Source organism: Theobroma umbraticum, unplaced genomic scaffold, assembly GCF_002168275.2.
Source record: "Theobroma umbraticum cultivar Fairchild unplaced genomic scaffold, ASM216827v3 scaffold_51.0, whole genome shotgun sequence".
Lineage (NCBI taxonomy): Eukaryota > Viridiplantae > Streptophyta > Magnoliopsida > Malvales > Malvaceae > Theobroma > Theobroma umbraticum.
This window is the reverse complement of record NW_018397260.1, coordinates 5,752,785-5,775,643: the sequence shown is the minus strand read 5'-3', so window position 1 is coordinate 5,775,643 and position 22,859 is coordinate 5,752,785. Positions and strand designations below refer to the sequence as shown.

The following is a 22,859-nucleotide window of genomic DNA, read 5'->3' as shown; positions in this document are numbered from 1 at the left end:
AAATGTTCTTCAAAAAGAAAAAGAACCGCCGAAGGAAGGGAATAGAAAGTCAAAAAGAGACCGTTGTTTTCATTTTTGGAGCTTTGGGTTTTTGCTTTGCCTTTGGCAAACTGGCATCATTGCTGCTTGCTGTGGTGCTCTGGTTTATTTACATTTTCCCCATCGGACCCATGAAATGCTCACAAAGTCTCCGGACACTCCACATTCTGAATACAAATGTTTGCAAAACTAGGACTTCGATTTTTATTGATATTTTTATTATTTATTATTTATATATTAAATAAACTCTTTAACTAAGTTTTGGTGTCAGAGGTTATGTGTCATCACCTTAAGTGAGGAAATTACATCAAACACTAACTATATAATAAAAATATATGTATTAAAATAATAATTTATTAGCCCTTTACTTTTCGTTTAAAATAAGATTTGCATTTATATTTTTTTTCTAAACTCACATTTGTGCTTTTCTTTTCTAATTTAAAATGTTATTTATTCAATTCCGTTCACTCCTTCTCACAATTGAGGAGCTAAAAGCGAAAAAAGTAATAAAGAAGTTATAATTGATTAAAATATTGACAAGAAGTTAAAACGTTACACTAATTTTAACATAATTAATCCCTATAAAAATGAAAATAATTCATTTTATCTTTCATATAGATTAAAATGTATAATCTTTCAAAAATATTATTTGTTTTTATCCAAATGTGATAATTGCTTTGACACGCAACTGTATGGAATAGAGTCCAAATTCCAAAAATACTAATTTGACACATAAATATTTAACTCAATAATAAATACATCAAATCTTTATTAAAAAAGTGAGTTCGAATTTCTATTTCTCAAATAAAAAAAATGTTGACATGCAACAATCAATTTTAAAGATATTATTATTATATTTAATATTTTTAATTTTAAAAATATTACTATCATATTTAATATTCTTAATCAAGAGTCATATCTTACTCTTATTTTAGATTCAAGCAATAATGAACTCAATTGCACGATTTAAACTAGCAAAACCCCCACTTTTTGTTATAGAAAATTATAATTTTGTTTTTCATTTAGAAAAATGTAAATTAATTCATTAAATTTGTATAGTTGATTTTTTTAAAAATATTTTAAAAAATCAGAAAAAAAAGGAAAGAAAAATAAAGAAGAAAAAAATGAAAACAAAAAAGAAGAAGAAAGCACCACATTGAAAAGAAATTATTTTTTTATCTTCTTTTTACTTTTTTTTGTCTGATTATTATTATTATTTTTTATTTCTTTGTTATCATTGTCTCTCCTTCACCTAAAAATCTAAAACTCTTTTACTCAATTTCAAATACGAAAATTGATTGATTAATTGTGTATGCGTGATTAATTTTTTTAAAAAATTATTTTGATTTTTATTTTAAATTATAATTATTTCCAAAATTCAAAGAATGTAAGAAAAAATTACAAAAAAATGAATTGGTTGATTAAATGTGTATAATTGATAATATTTTTTTCCTCTAAAATTATTTTGAATTATCACGTTTTAAATAAAGAAAGAAAGCAAACAGAAAAAGCACAAAATATCTCTTTTCATCTAATCTTAAATAAAGAAAACCCAAAGGCCAAAGGCCAAAGCCCAAATCCTTTTTCCTGCTGGCTCCTCATTCTTCAACCTCAAGGCTCGTGTACACATTTTAGCACGTGCCACCATATGTTGGTAGGGCCCTCCAAAAAAGAAATGCTTTATCTCCCCTTTGTTTTAGCCAATACCCTGTTTCAACTTTAATTAACAAGAAATACCAAAAACAAATGTATAATGTAAATATATATATCGAACGTAATAAATGTAAGATAATGTATTTAAATTTTTAAATAATATTATGTAAAAAAATTTATTTTCACATATAATTTTTTGTACAAATCAATTATATGTTGACATCTATTTATATGATAATCGATATTCACTTATGAAGAAAAGAGAAAAGAGGTTTCAACGTACGGATCTTCAAAGATACACAAATAATTGATCAAATGGAACATGAGAAAAAAAAAAAAAAGATTGATGGTTGGACTTGCATGTGTATACATTATTTGGTGGCCTGTGCAATTAGATTACCCACCGAGCTGGCCTGCTGATGTGCAATCTCCACTATGCAATCCTGCATTAATTATTCAGAACCAAGCCGTCAGATTGTCCTGAATTCAGATGCATCTTCACGCGAGTCATGCATAAAGGATGCTAATTAACTACTTATACCTGCGCATCTACCAAACGTAAGACTGTTCTCTTGCTTGATTCTTGAAGTTCACCCGCAATCAAAAGCTCATCCAATATGTAGTAAGCCTATGATTCTTGCAACTTGATGGTTAGAGAGACTCTTTGATACCAAGTGTGAATCAAAGAAAAACATGTTCAAACACTAGATATAATATAACCAATTTGGCAATAATTGATCCAATTTAATAAAGATGGATCTTTTCCCCTTGCCATATTTTGCCAGAATAATTAGTTCATGGAGAAAAGCTGTCCTAACTCGTTCAGTAATACTTTTGTGTGATCGATATCCTTAAATTTCATAACTAAAAATCAAACAAGAAGCAGATTTACAGAAAGTACCTTATGGAAGTTAAAGATCAAGTCCAGCTCACATACCTACAGAAAAGTACGAATAGTAAAGAATGCAAAGATCAGTTTTATAGGTATCAGATCAGAACATTCAAGTATGTATATATATATATATATATATATATATATATACTGTGTCTTCAATGACTAGAGGGTTTAGCAGGCTCACACTGCCAAAATAGCGGTCCAGTATCTCAACATAATGGTGAATTATATCCAGAATCTCTAGTTCATTGTCATCTTGGTTAATGCACATGCAAAAGTAGAGACCTGCATATCTGAGCATGATATCCCTACAAATTAAATTGATTACATATTCATGATTTGCCTTTTATAGATACATCGACATTACCTTTTATAGACAACTTTGAAGCCCCTCCACTCAACAAAGTTGCACAACTTGGGGCCTCGACTGAGTATTATCCCACTAAGCTCCCGGATCACCTTTACAAAGTTAACATCCACAGAAAGTTTCAGCACCCACGCAAGATCACAGGATCCAGGAGTGCAGACCAGCAAGAAGAATGTCTATCATTTATGAGCATGCTTGCATATAAATATATATGATGTATCAAAAACCAAACGATATATTCAGCTATGAATGGGTCTTCACAGAGAACTTTATTGCAGCCATCGGTCATGTGCAAGATGCTGCTAGTTTAAGAGAAGTAAAGTAGTGCAAAGCTGGGAGCTAACAGAACGAGATTATTGCTTCTATTCATTTCTATCACCACCGTATACGATAACAGTTGAGAAAAACTTATCAACTTTGAACGTACCTTACTTCTCTCCTTCTGGGAATAAGGTGAATACCATTTCGTCAACCTGACCTTTCCTTGCCGGCTAACAAGGAGAACAAAGTGAATCTGGAACAAGTAGTGCACGCAGTTAGACTTACAGCACAACGTGCCTCGAAGACATACAACACAGGACTATCAGGTTTATATATATAAACCATTTTATAGTTCCATGTATATTTGTGGCATTCTATATATACGGTGAATTGAGTTACCAGGAGCTAAAATCCTGAAAAGTCCTCCTTCAGCTCAACGAATAAAGGTTGAAGGGCCTAAAGGTTTGGGCATAGCTAATATGTATGCTAGGCCTGTTTCTCTATTTTCAAAAACATTGAAACACTTGAGGGTTGTCCTCCCTGAGTGTACCATAGAATCTCCTGCTCTATGTGCAATTATAGAGCTTTTCTACAGTTTTTTTAGGAAAGCAACATTAGCAATAACAGATGATGATGACAATGCAAAAGCATAGCGCACCAAATGCAAGATCTGATCTGAATGAGTCCAAAAACCTACAAAATGAACAAGATACGAATCATACCATTGCTCAAAAGAACAAGTTTTCAAGCTTGAACCTTTTTCAGGTATGACAGGATCTACACTTGGTTTCGGAGAAGATGAATTACATTTTTTTTTGGGTCAAATTCGATTCTGTGTTTTTGGGTCAAACACTCTCTTCTATCTCGGAGCATAAAAGGGGGAAGGTTTTGAACACACGGTCCACTATAAAAGCAATCTATTTAGAATTTAGACGGCACAGTCATTGAAATAGTAAACAACAAGATTATCTCGGCTTCAATTTTGCTTTTGCATTTGCTTTGTGGCAGTAATTTAAGTACTTGTACTTCCCATATTCCAACCCCTTCATGCATAACCAATATATCCTTGGTTTAGGATTTGAATTGCTTGTTCCTATGACCCTTTCAGGCCTACTTAACCTAAGTTATCGGGATGACAGGAAATTCAAAAGATGAGGATCAGATTGTGGGTAGAGATGTTTAAAATTAAAAAATAAAGAAAAACTATAGATGCTGATGGCATCCATTTATACTACTAGCAATTCATGCCCACTGCATGTTTTACATGTAGTTTTAACGAAATGACTGCCAAGTGCCAACCTAAAATGCTAGTACAAGCTGAAAAACAAGCATACCAATCAGTGAAGCTTGCAGCAATAAACATGGAAGATTCATCAACTAAAACCAACAAAGATTTTACAGGTTTCTATTTCCAACAACTCTATACAGCTTATTACACATTCTATAAGGCAATTTACCAAAATAATTTGACATATTATTTTCCTATTATTAGGTGCAGAGGAAGGACTCATCAAACGCTCTCTCTTCTTTAGCCAGTTCTCCATGGATGAGATACCGAAAACTCGAACTTTGAGATAACCAGTGGATGTACTTGTCGGGCCGTCCCTTCATCAGTTTCTGGATAAATTCACGTTGCTCTTCTGATACACACTCGCTAACTATCTCCAATACATTCTTCATGTCTAGTAACATATCCTTTGCAAAGTAATAAAGAACTTTAGGAAGGAAAATTTTCACCTCCTTGTGGATGTAGACTCTAGAATGAATGAACTCTTCCATAGCAAGCTTGAGATCTCTAAATATGTTTTCAGCTGTGTATACTCGAACCTTGAGCATTAAGTTGTTTCTCATCAGACAATCTATACCTTCAAACATTCTATGACTGTTTAAATATAAAACTAATCTTAGATGCAAAGAGAAACAATCTTACCATTGGGTCAGAGTAGGCTCCCAAACAAAGTGCAAAATGAACAAGGGGCTCCGGGTATTCTAAGGCATACACATGTTTGGTGCTCGTTGCCTTAGGTTTCCGTCCTGGAGAAAACAGTGTTTGCAGCCACTTCATGCATTAAGAAACGGGACTGCCCAGTTAGTAAATATATTTGATCCAAAGCACAAAACATAGTATAGAGAGACTGTCTGAAGTAAGCATTTTTTATTGGATTGATATGGTGAGACAGAGACTTTCTGAAGTAAATTTACTTTTACAAAACCTCTACATGTATAATTCAGCTCTCCATTAGCATATTTGAGAGGGAAACCAACAACAGCACATACAGAGTAATGAATTTCTTCTTAAAATGTAGGGAACCGACCATTCCTGATAGAAGGGGTTCCCAGGAAAACAGGTTGCTTCCATTCTGTAAGACCATTTATTCTCAAAGCTCTGGCAAGACAAGGAGAGTTGCATCATTCTAGACGCCTACATGGGTAAAAAGCAAGGGCAATGAAACTCAAGCCCTGTACCAGCCAACAAGAGGTTTAATTTATTCTCCCAGTTTATGAGATGAGCTGAGACCTGGTTTGAAGGTATGGTCTTAAGAATCAACACCACCTACTTCAACCTACCCAAGGAGGAGATTAGCAAGCAAGCATTTTTGGAACTTGAGACTTCATCAAGTTCAGTCTCACGATACCCTAATAATACTCTACTCTCCCTCACAGGGTTTTCTTATCCCAAAGCCGAAGTGCCGCAATCCCAAGGCTAAGTAATGCAAGCACCAAAAGACAATGGATTTATGAATTCTTTGGAAGTTGGATTTCTATGCAATTTCGTGTTTTTCTCTTTTTCTCTTTAGGATGTCTTGCATGATCAAAATGGAATGGAATAGTAAAAATGTATTCTTTTTTGAAACTCCAAAGAAAACATTACATTATGAATTCATAGCAAACCATGTTATTATATGCCTTGAAGCATATTACTGTCATAATTATTAGCATCTATATAGCTAAAGTGGACACTAATGACTTTTAAATAAGAGGCATACCGGTGCTGGTTGGTGTGGCCGAATTCCTAAAATGGAGGTTTGGATGATATAAGCATTAATGCGATATCCACCAACATTGTATTCTGCCTGAAATATGAGAGTCAAAACACAAAAGTATCATTGATATATGAAATCACAATGAGCACAGAAAAAATAAAGGATAAGTGTTTTACTCTCACTATGGAGGTACTTTTGACATGACTATGAGTTCCATATGCTAAGTTTGCCTGCAAAATCCTAAGATTCATGTCAGACATCCATATCTTAGAAGAATAGCCAAAAGTAAAAATGAGGACAACAGGCATCGAAGCCTATGATACTTCTGAATTGGAAAAACAAAGTTAGACAGAAAATAGGCAAATACTTTTGTTAAGTTTTCTCAATGAATTGTAATCGGCAAGCAGGAACAAAAACTAATGGCTGAGTCACTGAGTTGAAAGTGGGACTTGAATCATCTCATTAGGATTGCCTATGATAGTGACTCACATGTTCATGACTTACAGCTGGTAGCAATTAGCAATCTATTGACGAGTAGTACTAGAATACATATTTCATTACTATTCATGGGTAGGAGTTCAAGTGCCAAAAGCCATACATGCATCACCAGGGCATTGTGAATGTTGATCCAGAATGCAAGCTTCTCTTCACGCTTCATTTTCCTTGGGTCAACCTTCTCAAGATTTCGGACCAATGACCTACATAAATCTAACATAATTTAAGAAATTCCCCAAGAACACTGCAGAAATATGAGAGGCAAAGCAACTCTGTGAAATTAGGCATCAATTTATGCATCTCAAAACTCTGATTACATTTTGTCTTAGGTATGTTTGGAACTGTTTTCTATCCTTCATGAACAATCTTAGCACACTGCATGAACTTTAAGTACTTTTTTTAAATTAATGAAATCCCTAAAAAAGAAAAAGTAGAAATAAAAAAAAATTCTCAGAGGATCATTCTGTCTTTATACTTCAGTATGCTGTCTAAGACTGTTACCTCTGTCTTTCATCATAAACCTTTCGAAAACAAGATTAGAATAAGCCACATGTTGACGCTATCCCATACATCTAATTATGCAATGAATTATTCTAGTTGAATGGATCAAATGATGGGTGTAAGTGGATTACCTGAAGTTTTGTAGCATTATGGCAGCATAATTGAAACTATCATTATCTAGATTTAATTTTGAAACCTCTATTATTGCAGCATGTGGCCCACTCTCTTCTTTTGAGCCTTGAAATTGATTGTTTCCTTTAGACGCCTCAGTATAATGAGGACTCCAACTATCACAAGGAGTTTTAGAAGAAAATATACTTGAGGAGGACAGAGATGAAACAGGAGAAGCTGACAAGCCTGCATGGGCTTGTGGGACATGGGCAAGTTTACAATAAATAGAAGATATGCATCTCACTATATGTTCAGCAAGTCTGTCGGGATTGTAAAGGTTCTTATCCATATGAGAAGCACCAAGGTGATCAGCAAGACTGCGATGACCAGAAGCAGATAATTTCTCTTCCTGCAATAGTGTAAGATAGATAACATAAAATTTCTTACAAGCCCTCAAGGATGGATAATTGGATATAGGGAATAGGCAGATGTTTTCAGAATGCATATATGCGTTCTAACAACAGTAAAGAAAGTGTGATCCTGTGCAAAGAGCAAACAAGGCAGATTAACTAAACAAAATGAGAAGCTGATGCATATTTACCCTTGCAGACGCTGCAATATTAAAACTGGAGGGACAATTCTGGTCATCTGAAACGAAAGAATCATGTGCAGGGGAAGGCTGGTCATGATTTGCAAAATCAGATTTCTGCACGCGTGGCTCCAAGTTGTGGTGCAACCCATTTGCCACAATTGGTAACAGTAATTCTGTCTCACATTCTAAATGGTTTCCAGCATTATTTGATAAGGTTGGCAGGTGTTCTTCAAAAGCTGTTCGATACAACGAGAGAAGATAACGTTCTAAATGCAAAATTTCGAGCTCAAGTACAGCAATCTCCCTCCTCAGTCTCACAGATGACTGCATTTGAGAACTAACAGCTTAGATCAAGTTAACAGAGTTCCATAGGTATTTCATTTATAGTTAAGTATTTCATCGTAGCTTGGATGGTTAAATTGACTACACGACTACTATCCTTAATACTGTCTGCTTGATATGCACCAGTTCTAACTTCTACCAAAACTAGAAATCATCTGCTTTTCTTCATACCCTTATGCTGAAGAGAAGTTCAGCAAGAAATGTTGTACCTATCTTTTATTTTATTTAGAGCCTTGGTGGATTTCTAGTAGGTAAACAAATATTTTAAAGGGAAGCCTTCTACTGTGGTATAACTTAAAAAGCATGGTCTGCCTGCATTTATGCAATCTGGAGAGAAAGGAATTGCAGGAAATATGGGAAAACTCTCCAATCCGAGTCATAACAATGAAGATCAACTGCCTATCCAATATCACAAAAAGTTCCAGTAATGAGCTTTTCTTTCAATACTGGGGTCTAAATGAACGAATCAATGACTTATGTGTTGCTATCATTTATTTTCAGTTGTTTCTAATCCCTTATATGTAAATTTAAATTTCTGTTTGCTTTCTGCTACCGCTTGCAGAAATGTTTTGTTCTAGCAAGGTAACCTAAATTTCAATCCCCCAAAAATATTATGGATTTGCATATAAAATTGGTTTCAGATATTTGTAAACTATTCATGAAATTAGAGAAAGCTCGACTGTCCGTTAAAATTAGCTTCTCATAATAGGCAACAGAGTTCAGGAGGAAAACCTTTGGCCCTGGTGTGCCATTGGAAGCAACAGATTTACTGGAGCAATAACAAACTTCTTTTCTGGAATTCCAGTGCGTTGAAGCCTGGTCAGGTAATGACCTCTCCAACAGGGCATCCTGCATCAAACAGAACAGAGCATAGCGCCATTATAAAACTGCCACAAAGTGAAACTAGCAGCATATGAAGCTAGTGACATTGATCAACCAGTGCCAAGGCAGCGAAACGTTTTACTGCTGTAGAAGCTTAGATGAAACTTGGCTTAGAATAAGTCTTAAACTTCTGTCATAAGCTAGAAGACAATACTGAGAGCATGTTGATGCCATAAGACGGGCATGATACCAAGCATTTATGTGGCAGATTAGCCCTTCAGCTCCTCAAATTAGAGGATTGCGTCCCAATTAGCCAATGTAAGATAACTTCCAGAACATAAGGTTAAGAAGTAGCTGATTTCTTGTAAGGAGGAAAGTAGTCAGGAACTGATCTTCCAGATAAGAAAATCTTTTTCTCCAATGAACACTCCACTGTCACATTCTCCATATATACTTGCTAAATTTTAGATTCTCCACCAGTCATTCCACTGGCTGCGTCCCAGAACAACGATTTCTTTAATGGAGAAACTTATGCTAGTAATTAAAAACTAAGCCACCAATGGGCAGAATGTACCAGAAAAAATAGATGGCAATTTACTTTGTTGCAGACAGGCAAAAGGAAAATTTGACAACTACTTACTGGATTAGATAACATGGATAGTCTAGGCGATATATTTAGCATACTTTGGAGATTCCCGTCGTCAAGATTTCTGCAAAGAAATTAAAAACGAATACAACAACAAAGTTAGTATGTTACTGGACAATTGTTTCGTCTACAGTGGAAGGAATGCGCAGAAAAACCTCCAAGTCTTGCATAAGCTTTACCTGGAGGAACAAAGGTGCCAAGGGGAAGGAGAAGAAGAGGAAGCGGAGCGGCCATTGGCACCTAGCATCTCCTTTTTAGTTCTGCTGTTTGACTCCAGTAAGTTAATTTGAGAGGCGAGGGCAACAAAAGAAGCAGTAAATTACTAAGAACATGTATATGGAGTAGTTGATTGAGAGTGTGTGGAGTCGTGCAGGATGCAGTCACATCACAACTTGACCCACTAATTAAGTGGGGATGGTACTGGTCGTATTACCTAAGTCAAATGCAATGCATTTCAAAGCTCCAGCTTCGGTTATTGCCAAGCTTCATTCTTTAAGCAATGGAAGCTTTTAGCACTTGGCATATATTTCATCATCTGATGGTAGAGACGACAAACAAGAAGAGATGAACAAGAGGTCAAAAAGACAGACATTTGCCAGTTTTAAGAAGTTAGACGAGTTAGGTAGGCGAAGAAAGAAACATGCAACCGAACAAGATTCATCTACACCGCATTGATTCCTTGCAACATAACTGCTCGGTCTAGAAAACAATTAATGACGACAAGGATAAATTGCTTATCCTATAGTAGTAATGACTACGAAGAATATAAACCAAAGTAATAGTAAAACAAATTAATGATTTACATCCAATATCAATGGATATAAAGATCTTACAGGAGGGGAAGAAGGAGATTAAGGTAAACACTAACAGGATCTCAAACAATGGCCATGGTCCATGGAGTGGGGTCAAGACAACGCACCCCGAAGGGTCGAACTGGGTATTTAGAAACAGCAATTATGAGTCATATGAGGTGACCAGGGAGAGCAACTGTTTACATCATGATTAAAGTGACGAGACAAATACAGAATCCTCATTAGATATTGAGATTAGGTGGAGGAAAGTAAGCAGTTATGATTACGACTTTGCTGAAAAGGTATTGGCTCTGTCCAACTCACTCCATTGTTAAACCCCGGCAATCCGCATGCCAAGTCCAACACATCAACAAATTCATCTGCCCTGAGACACTCTGCACCTAAAATTTATATAATTCATCTGAAGCAACCAAGTGAAGATAATTAATCAATTAATCCATCTGCCCTGCGACTCTCTGCACCTAACATTAATAAATTCATCAAAAGCAATCAACTGAAAATAATTAAACAAATAGTGCTAAGATGTAATTAATGCTAGTATCAACGCCACCCCTAAGTCAATTAATCATCCCTGGCCATGGGCGGAGTTTCAAAGAAATACCACCTTCCCACCCTGATTGATCATTATTGCTGTCAGGACTGAGGAGCAGTTTTCCATGAATTAAAGTAGAGAAAATCTTTTACATTTATTTCTTTATTGGATGAACTAAAGTTGAGATTTCTAAATCTGATTTCTTTACTGAGGCTTACTGAATTACGTCTATATCTGCAATAAACATAGGGGACCCTGGTAGCGAATCCGTGATAAATATCCCCATTGAAATCTTCAATACTCCCCTATTGTTGAAGTCACCCTGGTTTGGATAAAATTTACTATAAAAAATTCAGCTAATACTAAAAAAATAGTTTTAATTTGGATCAATGCATAAATTTACATGTACTGTTCATTTTTTTATCAACTTAATTTCAAAATAATTATAACTTAACACTATTTGAATTTAATTTATCTAAAAAGCTGTTCCTCCTTGAAAAAAAAAGCAGCATATAGCTTCTCAAAATAACTGCAATTTTCCCTTTTGTGTCATTGAACAAGAGAATAACTACTGCATACAGTAATAAAAGAATGGTTTTTACTCCGGAGACTTGGGCTTGCAAAGTGCAAACTCCTTTGCTCCTTTGATTATAGATTATAGAAAAACATACAGACTACATTACTTGAAAATAAGAAGAAGATTCAAGAAAAAAGAAATTGCATTAAGTCTCAAGGTGGTATCAGGCTAAGTGTCAGCTTTGACATATTCTGATCTGAGGCTTCTGCCGTGGGGGCAAGAAGTAAATGAGGAGCGAGGAAGGAGATGGTTCAGGGTTCAGGATTACATGCAACAGAAGCTGGCGAGCTAAGCGGCAGAAAAACTTTAATGGGCCTAGGCCTGGTTTCTAATTCTAAATTAAGAAAAAAAGTTGGGCGGACGGCACTGGGCGGTCTCTTTCAATCATTAAAAGCGTGGGCCGAAAGCGTTTTACACTGATTAGAGTGTGGAATATTGTGTTGCATCTGCTTCAATTTTGTTTTGGGGGAGGGGACATTGATCTGCTTCAGTTATTAGTACCAAAATTAATAGGCAAACCAATGCCTTGTTTTGTCTCTGTACGACACACTACTACTACAACTCTTGAAGCATTATGCCCTTGTTGTATCCTGTTGGCAAACACACCTAGTTTGGGTCGGGTTTTTTTATGGTTTTTTACCCAAAGGTCCATATCCCACAAGGCCCATCAAGTTTTTCACTCACGCCACTCACTTCAACTTCCAACATCCCTTCCGCCTCTTCTTGCAGGCCCCGAGATCGGGCCGACGGGTCCGCTAGCGCTTTAATGTTATCAAGGCATGCAGCAGTGAGCAGTCCATTATGGGTTTGCGCCTGAAGACTGCAGTGTGTGGATATCCTACTATTATGTAGATTGATTAATTAGGAAGCAAATCCGTCTAATAAAATAAAACAAATGGTCAAATTCATGGGGAAGAAGGAATCAGGGAATGAGAGGCGCCGAGACAAAAGAGGAGGTGGTGGGTGGAGCCATTGTGTTGGGTAGATAGTCCACTCGTGTGCATGTCCATATTAAAACGAATATATATAATAATAGAAAAAATCTTATCCACCTTTTTTTCCATATGCCCAAAGCCAAACAAATAGGACTCTTTTTTTGGTAGGGGACACAAATACAAAGCAGTCACTCCTTTGCTGGCACTCACCATATACATGTAAATTAAAATAACCCAATTATTAAAGGGCCAGTCAACAGTCAAATCCTCAATATATTGTTTGATTCCTTGGATTATGTATGGCTCTCAGTCTCGGAGGAAGAAGAAACCGAAAACAAAGTTCCTGCCCTGGAGGACAGCTCAGCTGAATTCATGTGTTGCTTCTTTCATCCTTTTTGTGTCGCAATGAATGAATGCCATACAATTAAAATCTTCACCTCCCCTGCAATGCCAGTGTTTGTCCAATCGGTACACAGCCTTTCGTTTGGTCTATTTTCACGTTATACTTTCGTTTTCTCGCGATTGCCCCGGGACCTCATGCATGTTCCGAATCAATAATGTCTCAAAACAGCAAAGCAACAGTCAACCAAAGTCCAAAGACTTGAGGCATATGATCCAAAATGCCAATGCCGAGGGATATATTAATTAAGGGCATAACTAATTAGGCTGGCTAAACTTGGATTATATGCTACTATATCATAGATTGATATACATATGGCCTTTGGGATATCGTAATTCTTGTCCATTAAGCCCATATCTTGATTCATGTGATTGTTTCTAAATGGGGTGTCATACTGTCATCTGTCTTCAAGTGCAATGACGCAGTGGCAGTCAGCAAATGCAATGCTTTTTCCTCTTAAATCATCCATGCCCTGGGGCACCCCTTGTCTCTTGACGATTCTAATTTTGATTGATCCCATTTGTCACCCCCCTGCCCACGCAAGTTTACCATTTCTATAACCACAACAATTTTCTAATCCTAATATATAGGACTAGCTATGTTTGTGTTGATACAAAAAATATTTATCTTCTTAAATTAATAACTATATATGATTTATATACAAATTAAACATATTAAATACAAATCAATGATACATAGATTGAATCAATGACAGAGATCTTTCATTAACTCCGATCAAAATCTTCCAAATAAATCATAATTAAATGAGAGTGATGTATTTAATATCCAAAAGAAGACATGTTTCATGACCTTATAACAGCATTATGTCATTTGTGTCGTTGAAATGCACCAAATAATGGTTATTATCTCATTAAACTTGTCGCATACCAAAATGGATAAAAATTGTATAATTAGGTACTAAGAAAATTAAACTTGCATGTTCAACATGTTGGTTCTCTTTAAGTTGACATATCTTTAAGTAGAAGATAGCTAGCAGCGCACTGCATAACCAAGAGAAGAAGCAGTACTTGTCATGATGTTAGGGCTGGATTAGGAAAGTAATTATACAAATGTATATGATCTGTATGACTTAATCTTGATTTGTGTGTCTGTGTGTGAAGACATAGATCTTTTAATCTTTTTACCTTTTTTATGGAAGAACTAGATTAATCTTGAAAGATAAGGGAAGGATGAGGGAATTAGACAAGCAAATACATGAAACTTGGAACTATATATATATATATATATACTACTTAATGACTACAAGTGACAAGAAGTAAGAATAAATCATCCTATAATTCAGCACAGCCCGGTGGGTTGGGTTTAAAACTTTTGAGTGGAAATGATATATATATATATAATTCGTAGAGGTGTCATGATCTCAATAGAAATATGCTGAGCTCCTGACCAGTGCTACCCACTGGGTTAAGCATGTGAAATGACTCGGAGTCGGCTGAGCCAATGACCCTTTCGAAACTAGCTCGCAGATACATGAGGTCCCCGTCCTCCTCGGACGACTTCGGCGAAACCGGCAAAACTCCAGCACCCACCGACACAGACTGCATGAGCTTAAGCACCGCCGCATCATTGACGCTCATCTGCCTCCTTATGGCAAATCCCACCTTCCTTCCATTGCAGTACATGGACCAAACGGGCACGTTATAGAGCGAGCAAGGGCTGCTGCATCTATTTTCTTTGTGCTTGTCGCATTCCAGCGCTATCCTCAGCAGACCGTACTGCATCTCTCTGGCAAGGTATGCGGTGGGGACAGCGAACTCCAGTAGCAGAAGAGGAGAGCTTCGCGTGTCATCCTGGAGGCAGAAGCTCACACGGCCCTTCCTGTATCCAAAGAAGGTTCCTGTCACCGTTGAACTTGAGCCATGGGTTGATTCCGTGTCGCTGGAGACTGAGTCTGAAGGTTGGAAGCCGCAACAAGGGACCATGCATTCCACCAGAGACCGGAAAGATCGGCGGAACCTAACTTCCCTGCCACACTCCACAGAGGTTGCCGTGTCCATTATATTTATATGGAGAGGCCCTCTCTGGCTCCCGAGGTCTATCATCATCCTCATCTTTGGTGTAGCTGCCTGCACAAATAAAAATTAAGGCCAAAAATATTCTAACAAAAAAGAGATGGCCGTCGACAGTAGGAGAAAGACGTAAAGATAGATAGCATAGACGACAGGTAGTAGTAAGTAATTAGCTTTGTAGTAGTAGGAGTAGGTGAAGGAAGCGGAGGGGAACTGACTGGAGGTGTGGAGAATTTCAAGGCAATAAATAAGCAAACCAAAAGCAAAAGAGAGCAAAGGGAGCAAAAGGTGCGTGGGAGTGGGCTCAGGAATCGTGGGCAATAATTCTGCCCACGAGGGGTGAGAGGGGCCCATCCTTGGATGGTGGTGCGCGTGATTGCGAAAGCTTTCACAAACTTTGATCCGACCTCTCAGCCTGTTGGATTGCGAAAGTATACCAGACTTAATGCACCAATGTGATTTGTATCCAGTTACCATTCCATTGATTTTCTCAGGTAGTCACAATTTTAAGCTGATTGATTTAGGCCCTTGCACGTGTCCCTACTCCCTAATAATTCAACAAACAACACCATTCCCAATTCCTCTTCTAGATGATTAATTGCTGTATCTATTATTGTACATATATGATTGTAATTTTTGCTCCTTTACACTATGGACGAGGCCTGTTCCCATTAGCCGATACAGATTCCCATCCATTTGAGCTGTGTTAAAATGTCCAACTCCTAATTAATTAAATCATTAGGCACCTACAAGCTAAGACAATCGGCCAGTGCACGTACAAGAAAAGCCTAGGTTCTTCCAACAACAACAACAAAAAGGTTGACAATTTACCGCTGGTTGTTGAGAGCCCAAAATAAAATAAAAAAGGAAAAAGAAAAACAAGGGAGAGAGAAGGTTCAACTCTTCAATTAAAGTGGGTGGGCTACAGTGGAAGGAATAGGATAGCATGCATGACCATGAGCATGCACCAGGCAATGATTAGACCCTATCAGTCCTGCCTGTCCCAAGCTTTTGCAACCCACAGTCCACAGATACCGACCCCGCCAATGTCATTTAGTCCAAAGCTTATCTTAGGATAAAAATTGGAGTCTTAATTAATTAATATCATGTTAAAGTACTCTACTTATACTCTTAATTAAAGCATACCTATATATATATATATTAATAGATTTTCATTCGATGATCAACGTCTTGGATTAAATTAAATGTTTGATTTCTAATTGAAACATATGTGATATACTCCCTGGTATAGTTACAATTTTGTAATGCATAATTAAGTTGAGATCCATGAAACAAATTAAAGGTACACTAATAACTATTCCTTGTTTTCGAAAGATGAAAAGAGTAGCGACTGTTGAAAACTTTTTATCTATGCACATGCAAAACTTTGTCTACAAGTTTAGCAACAATATCCATCTTTCCCCCTTTTGTAAGTTTGTCGTGGACGAGACGGCTCATGTGGCAGTGTTTCCATCCAGTGCTCAAATTAAATATATAATAGCCTTGTAAAAAGCACTGAAAAGCTAATTAGGTTAATTACTCACTGAAATCACTGCGCCGAGTACTTTTAAATTCCCCACACCCACATATATATAGGCATGCATTCAGCGCTGGCAAAGCAAAAACCCTTCTTTTTTTTTTTTTTACACCCTCCTCAGATCCCTGTGTGTGGTGCCTGTCTGGTTCTGCAGTGCATAATTGGGTGGTATTTTATATCAATTGATTACTTTTTCATGTAACAAAATCAAAGTTGCTTTTATGCTTATCGTGAAAAAGATGCCGCATAAGACATCAAACATGGCATGATTAATGTTTGGTCAAGAAAATCAAATTAAATTAAATTCAATAAAATAACAAGAAATTAATATTAAATTAATAATTCTTTATATATATATATATATATATATATATATAAAGCAAAAGAATAACAAGTTGGAAGAGGCATAAGCCAAAATGGGAAATGCATCCACCCGTCAAGACATGTATGAAATGCTTTTGGGTCCCCCCACACCAATAGAACTAGGTTTTTGCACGATTTCATTCCATCCTCACCTTTGTTATATACTTTATTCAATAATGGATGCCATATTTTTTCCAATTTGGAATCACAAACTTCCAAAGGTTTGTGTAATTACAATTAATTTTGACAAGTGTAGTAAGAAGAATGAACTCCTCCAATGGATTCCCTTGGAGCAAAACGTGCACCTTGCTCTCTAGGACAGACCGGCTACATGTTTGTGTCGAGTCATACCTGAAAGAAAACAAAATATTACATCCACTATCGTCCTCTTTCCTTTACACGAAAGCTAAAAGCTAGTTAGCCCTTTAAAAGCAAGGCTAATTGACCTGCTCACCTAACCCAAACAACATCAGTTAAACAGATGAGGTAGCTAGCCCTTTAATTTGTCTCAGTTATTATAATGAGTCGCAATCATGTGTTATGCTCCGAATCCATATGTTTTGCAGTGATCTATTATGACTGCATGTGTTAATTATGAGGCTTAGGGTAAAGCCATGCATGAATGTCTTTTTTTTGGAATAAATGAAAGCAATCAGTATCATTGAACTGCTAAGCAATATTAAAGTTCTGTTAAACCGAAACCAAATTGCCATCTGGGCATATTTATACAAGAGGAAAGATACTTTTACAAGGGTTGGCTATTCATATCAAGAAAGGCTTTTATGTATATAGTACACGAAAGAAGGAATATGATCCACTTTTCTTTTGGATTTTCAATTAAGGAAATTGCTTTTGCAACATGCTTTTCCACTCCCTTACAAAACAAGATATCAACTTAACTTTTTGATTGTGTATGATTAGTGCTAATCAGCTGAGCTGATCGCACATATATCCCATGATTAGTGGAGAAGGAAGTAATCTTTCTACCCCTTCTCTCATCTTCCACCTTTTAGAATGAATGCAAGCAATCTTGTTGGCTGCTGATAATAGTTATTAACTCGATTTCTTTCCTTACTGCAATGATTCATATTTCTTTACGTACCTTGTGATGCTTTAAGATGAATCAAGTCCGGGCGGATGGGCAATATGACAATAACTTAGCGCAGGAGAAAGTGGATTAGATGGATGAAGAAATTAGCAAGATCTGCAGGCGATACCAGCTGGCTGTAAATTATGACCACTCATGCCGTCAGAATGTGGCACAGAGACACAGAACACTACTCTATGAGAGTGACATATATTCTCACACAGCTAAGGGCAAGGGGGACAGTCACAGTTTTTGCTGTAAAAGTTGACAATATCTCGACCTGTTCACTAGGGTCGTCAATGAGAAAGTGGCAAACCTGTCGGGGCACATATCATCATTTTAGCTTGTACCTAGCTAGGTCGACTTTCTTTTAGTGTGTGAATTGTAGCTAGGTCGATTCGATGCTAAGCAACTAACAGCATTTCAGTTCCAAGACCAACTCCATTCCATTGCTCCTATCATGACTGAAACCAAAAGCCTATGTCCCAGGAAATATGGTTGCCGCAGAAATATTTCCTTAATTTACAGTCTCACTGGGAGAGAGCATCACATCACTCCTTTCCCCAAGCATTGGCCCTGAATCTTCAAAAGAAGCTAATAATTATATATAGGTAAGTTTTTACCTTTTTTTAGTTAGCTAGCCTAATATTTTGTCAACTCTTTACAAGCAACCAAAAGAGAACACTGATAAATGAAAAGCATCCACATACTTGACAAAATCTTGGGAATACTTTTCTTGCATCTGAAGACCTGAGCAGCAAGTGCAATCAGGCTTCAGCGTGGAGTTTAATTCTCACCTCGCGGGTTAGATTTAAGCGTTTAAAAGGCCGAGGATTTGGGAGGCCAACTAATATTATGAGTCCTGAAGCAAAGTTGGACTATTTCTAGCTTTAGCCCAAACTTGTTCTCTATCATGGACAAGTCCATTAGCCCGTTAACCATTAGACCACAATAAATATTACTATAAAATTTGGAAGTCAAGATATATAGAAAGAATACGATCTAGCTGCGATCCATCCAAATTTCTCCGTAATGAATTTTACGCCTAACGTCTCTCGATTCCCTTTACGTGTCTTTTATTAAGATTTTCATAAATATTCAAACACAAGCACAACAGTCAACTAAATCAGCTCCAAGAATTTTCAAAATTGATCATCACTTTTTAATTCATACATTAAATCAATGACTCATTAAACATTCAAATCATATTCAAACGTATAATATGCATTCAAACATATTATATACATATATATATGTTTTACGCCAAAGCTAAACATTAAGCGAGATTTTATTAAATTATATGTTTGTGAAGCAAGTAATCTTTGTTAGAAAAGTTATATTATAATACATTAAAATTTGTTTCAAAAACACTTGAGTATTTAATTCGTTGGTTAGTACATGATTCTTTATTTAGAAAGTTTGATCTAAATCTTTTTTCTTAATTTAATTGAAAAAACTCAAAAAAAGTTTGTTTGAAAAGAGGGCGGGGATCATATTTCAAACAATCTTTGTCAAACTCTATCCCTTTCTCATTAATCATCCATTAATGGAAGTGTTGACCAAGATTGTATACCATACATGAAATAAGAGGCTTCAATTTCGTAGGTAAATATTATTGCTATACCAATCTGTGATTTTAAAAGTATTGACTTTGAAGGAAGTGTCACATATATCAGGGGCTTTGCTTTCTCTTTATCACAATTTATTTTTTTTTTAAAAATAGTTTTATGGTTAAAATCGACTAAATGAATAAATAATTTTCAAAATTAAAATTTATAGATTGTTAGAATTAAACGAGAAGATCATTTCTATAAACAATTAATTAAAAATATCATTTATACATAGAGTTTGATTAAAATTTATTGAAGGGTGAAATTTTTGTCCAAATTTTCAATAAAAATATTTATTTAAATAAAGTATTGAACTATATCCAAATTATTTGAAATTTGTATCCTTAATCTATGCAATAAGGTCTCTCAATCTATCCATTTAGATTTTCAAATTTAAGTTTTGTTTGATCCCTTTTTAATTCCCTCTACGTGTCTTTTATTTAGATTTTTGTAGACAGTCAAACACTTGCACATTAATCAACTAAATCATCCTAATAAATTTTCGAAATTGATCATAATTTTTCAATTCATATATTAAATCAATAATCCATTTTTTATCTAAACATTCAAATCATATTCATACATATATATAGGTCAAAATTAAAAATTAAGTTAAATTTTGTTAAACTATATATTTGTGAAGCAAGTAATATTTGTTAGAAAAACTATACTTTAATTAATATGTTAAAGTTGTTTAGAAAAGGGTGGCCATCATATTTCAAACAATCTTTCTCAAGCTTCGTCCTTGTCTCAATCATCAATTAATGGAAGTATTGACCTAGATTATCATGCATGAAATTAAGCAACTCCACTTTCGTTGGTAAATATTATAATAATAACGATCTGTGATTTTAAAAGCATTGATGTTGAAGGAAGCATCACATATTTCACGTAGGGGGTTGCTTTCTTTTTACTGTAAATTTATGACCAAATTTAAGCAAAGTTTTTTCATGTAAAGTATGAAATTTTTCATTAAAATCAATTAAATAAAAAACAACTTCGAAAATTATAATTTATGGACTGATAAAATTCAATGAGAAGAACATTTACATAAAAAATATTTGAAAATATCATTTATAAAAAAAATTTGGTTAGCATTTGTTGAATGGAAAAAATTTTGTCAAATTTTTTAATCAAAGTATTTATTTAAATAGAATATCAAATTATATCCAAATTATATTTGAAATTTGTATCCTTAATCTATGTAATAAGATATGACTCCAATATGTCAAACAATAAGAGATGGAGAAGGAGAACATATGAAAGGAAAAACACTGACTGCCCATGCACTCTCTATTTTACTACATAAGATATGAATAAGGAATCTTTCTTGATGTATATAAATCTATGAATATCGATGAAAATAGATATATTTAATTATTATATTTTTAAATTATCATTTAAAAAATTTGTTGATTAACAATGTTAATAAGATTTATTTAATTTGACAAAAAAAATATTCATTTGAATATAATTTATGAATTAAAATGATAAAATTTTAATTAAAATGCTACAAGTATTTATATTTAAAATTAGTAACATTGATATATAACTATAATTTAAAAATAAAAACTAAACACATAAAAACAAAAAGAAAAGTAAGTAGTGTGGTAATATTAACATGAAATAATATTACAAATTCTAAAAATATATATTGGACGGTAGTGAGGTGGTCAACCAAGAACACAAAGTGACGCGACATCACATGGGACAACAGTAAGGGTAAAATAGGAAAACAGAAAATGTTAGTTCCCATTCGGTCCGCGTGGATTGGTTTCAAACGCATCCGCTTTGCTGCTTCTGGATGCCTCCAGAATCGGCGACCACTCGGCAATTTCTGCCTTTGGGTTTGGAAACTTGTTTTCGTAAAACCAAGACACACCGCTTCTTCTTTGTTCCTTCTTCCCGTCTTCAAATTAAACAAAGAGGAAGACGAAGATGGACAAGTATGGGTGCGGAACAGCAACAAGGATTAAAGCTAAAAGTCAAGAATATATATATGAAGGTTGGGGACTTGAATGATTGTAACGGAAATTGTAAATGAAAAGCCATAATGAGCCTGAAAAATTATGTGGCATTGAACCTCAAAATAATAGTAATTTAGAAAATTGGAACTCACAGTTTTTTAATTTTATACAGGAAACGTTTGAATACTAGTAGGTTACAAAAATCAGTGCTTGGATTAAAGTTTTGGCGCTCATGAAGGTGATTCCGGGCAGAGATTACAGAACGGAGCCTTCGTAAATGGTGGACAACCTAAGCCTAAAAGAACGAACGGCCAATTTGGCTCGTCTAGAGGTATATCTATGCAAATTTCGAATGGAAGCAGATCTTGAAAACCGAGGCTGAGGCTCGGCGAAGGACTTGGGTGCTGTAGGTGCATCATCTTTGTCAACAACAGGAAGAGATTGAGCTACGAGCAAAACAGGAGAAATCCGGGCCTTTTTGCGGCAATGGGATTCGTTTTTAGAGGCATTTTGGATGGCAACGCTGGCTTTGACGGCCAAAGCGGCCATGTCCTTGGAGGTCAAGCGCTGCTGAAGCTTGGAATTGGGAAGCACGAAGTATATTTGATTCGTTTGCAGCTGGTGGTCGATATCCAAGGCCGGAATGTAATCATCGTAATACAATCGGTCAGAATTGCAGAGGAAGATGGCAGAGGATGGCAACGAGGAAGACGATGAGGAAGACGCAGCAACTTCGGCCTGGAGAACGTGAGAGACCAACACAGGAATGTTATATTTATGAAGATCGCCGTTGAGGGAAACAACTTGAGCAGTTGGGGGCCCCGCAGATTCAGACAGTGCCGTTCGAGAATTCAAAGAGAAGCAGGTTCCCATGGATGAAGGAGTTCCAGGCTGTTGGTAGCCTTAGTTAATTAAGCCTTTGCTCTCAAGCTGCAGGTACTAGCTAGGTCGACAGTTTGAGAAGCAGAAAAGAAAAGGGGAGAGATTTGGAATCTGGAAGCAAAGAGGGGAGACAGAGCTGTAGGGATATTAAAAAGAGTTGAATCATGATTTATGTATGAACGAGAACGCACGTTTGTTAATGGTGACGTAAGCGAAGCCGTCACGCGGGGGGACGAAATTCCGTTGGAAGTCACGGTTGTACTTTTCGAACAAACCGGCGAACAGCTGACAGATGATGACTTTGGGGTGGCGTCAGTTAATTTTTGGGCTTTCCCAACGTTGACCTTGACTTTCGGGCTTTGCTAATTGCTAGTTTAGTACAACTACTAATTAAAGTATCAATTAACCGAATCAAAACA

General features: G+C 35.9%; 4 protein-coding genes and 1 pseudogene across 8 annotated transcripts in view; all 5 read right to left on the bottom strand.

Moving 5' to 3' along the window:
- LOC110416896 (Tetratricopeptide repeat (TPR)-like superfamily protein) overlaps window positions 1-228 on the bottom strand; it is a 10,048-nt gene extending 9,820 nt beyond the window's left edge. Inside the window, exon 1 of the mRNA XM_021429026.2 lies at window positions 62-228. Coding sequence (XP_021284701.1) covers window positions 62-73 — 12 coding nt within the window. The 5' untranslated portion in view covers window positions 74-228. The remainder of the gene's footprint in view (window positions 1-61) is intronic.
- Window positions 229-1,611: 1,383 nt separating this feature from the next.
- Window positions 1,612-4,041, bottom strand: LOC110417144 (AP-1 complex subunit sigma-1-like). Of its 4 annotated transcripts, none has more exons than XM_089783597.1 (8): window positions 3,938-4,041; window positions 3,382-3,468; window positions 2,955-3,130; window positions 2,772-2,880; window positions 2,594-2,629; window positions 2,234-2,320; window positions 2,063-2,135; window positions 1,612-1,747 (listed from the first exon to the last, which is right to left on the bottom strand). In XM_089783597.1, exons 1-7 carry the CDS (start codon window positions 3,938-3,940, stop codon window positions 2,064-2,066), a joined length of 570 nt encoding a protein of 189 aa, XP_089639723.1. In that variant the 5' UTR covers window positions 3,941-4,041; the 3' UTR covers window positions 1,612-1,747; window position 2,063. The 4 variants fall into 4 exon arrangements, with proteins under 4 accessions (XP_089639723.1, XP_089639724.1, XP_089639725.1 ...); XM_089783598.1 differs by having other exon boundaries at window positions 1,620-1,756; window positions 2,097-2,135; XM_089783599.1 differs by having other exon boundaries at window positions 1,679-1,747; window positions 2,097-2,135.
- A 367-nt stretch (window positions 4,042-4,408) lies between these two features.
- Window positions 4,409-10,474, bottom strand: LOC110416745 (Serine/Threonine-kinase, putative (Protein of unknown function, DUF547)). Of its 2 annotated transcripts, XM_021428810.1 has the most exons (11): window positions 10,142-10,474; window positions 9,888-9,968; window positions 9,703-9,772; window positions 8,973-9,089; window positions 7,908-8,222; window positions 7,327-7,715; window positions 6,798-6,897; window positions 6,376-6,429; window positions 6,203-6,289; window positions 5,146-5,274; window positions 4,409-5,042 (listed from the first exon to the last, which is right to left on the bottom strand). In XM_021428810.1, the coding sequence occupies exons 2-11, from the start codon at window positions 9,953-9,955 to the stop codon at window positions 4,704-4,706; spliced, it is 1,668 nt and encodes a 555-aa protein (XP_021284485.1). In that variant the 5' UTR covers window positions 9,956-9,968; window positions 10,142-10,474; the 3' UTR covers window positions 4,409-4,703. The 2 variants fall into 2 exon arrangements, with proteins under 2 accessions (XP_021284485.1, XP_021284486.1); XM_021428811.2 differs by lacking the exon at window positions 10,142-10,474 and having other exon boundaries at window positions 6,382-6,429; window positions 9,888-10,132.
- Window positions 10,475-14,170: 3,696 nt separating this feature from the next.
- On the bottom strand, window positions 14,171-15,198 carry LOC110417026 (protein MIZU-KUSSEI 1 pseudogene; annotated as a pseudogene).
- Window positions 15,199-21,645: 6,447 nt separating this feature from the next.
- LOC110416105 (uncharacterized) lies at window positions 21,646-22,859 on the bottom strand. Its single transcript, XM_021427943.2, has one exon. The coding sequence runs from the start codon at window positions 22,429-22,431 to the stop codon at window positions 21,814-21,816; it is 618 nt and encodes a 205-aa protein (XP_021283618.1). The 5' UTR covers window positions 22,432-22,859; the 3' UTR covers window positions 21,646-21,813.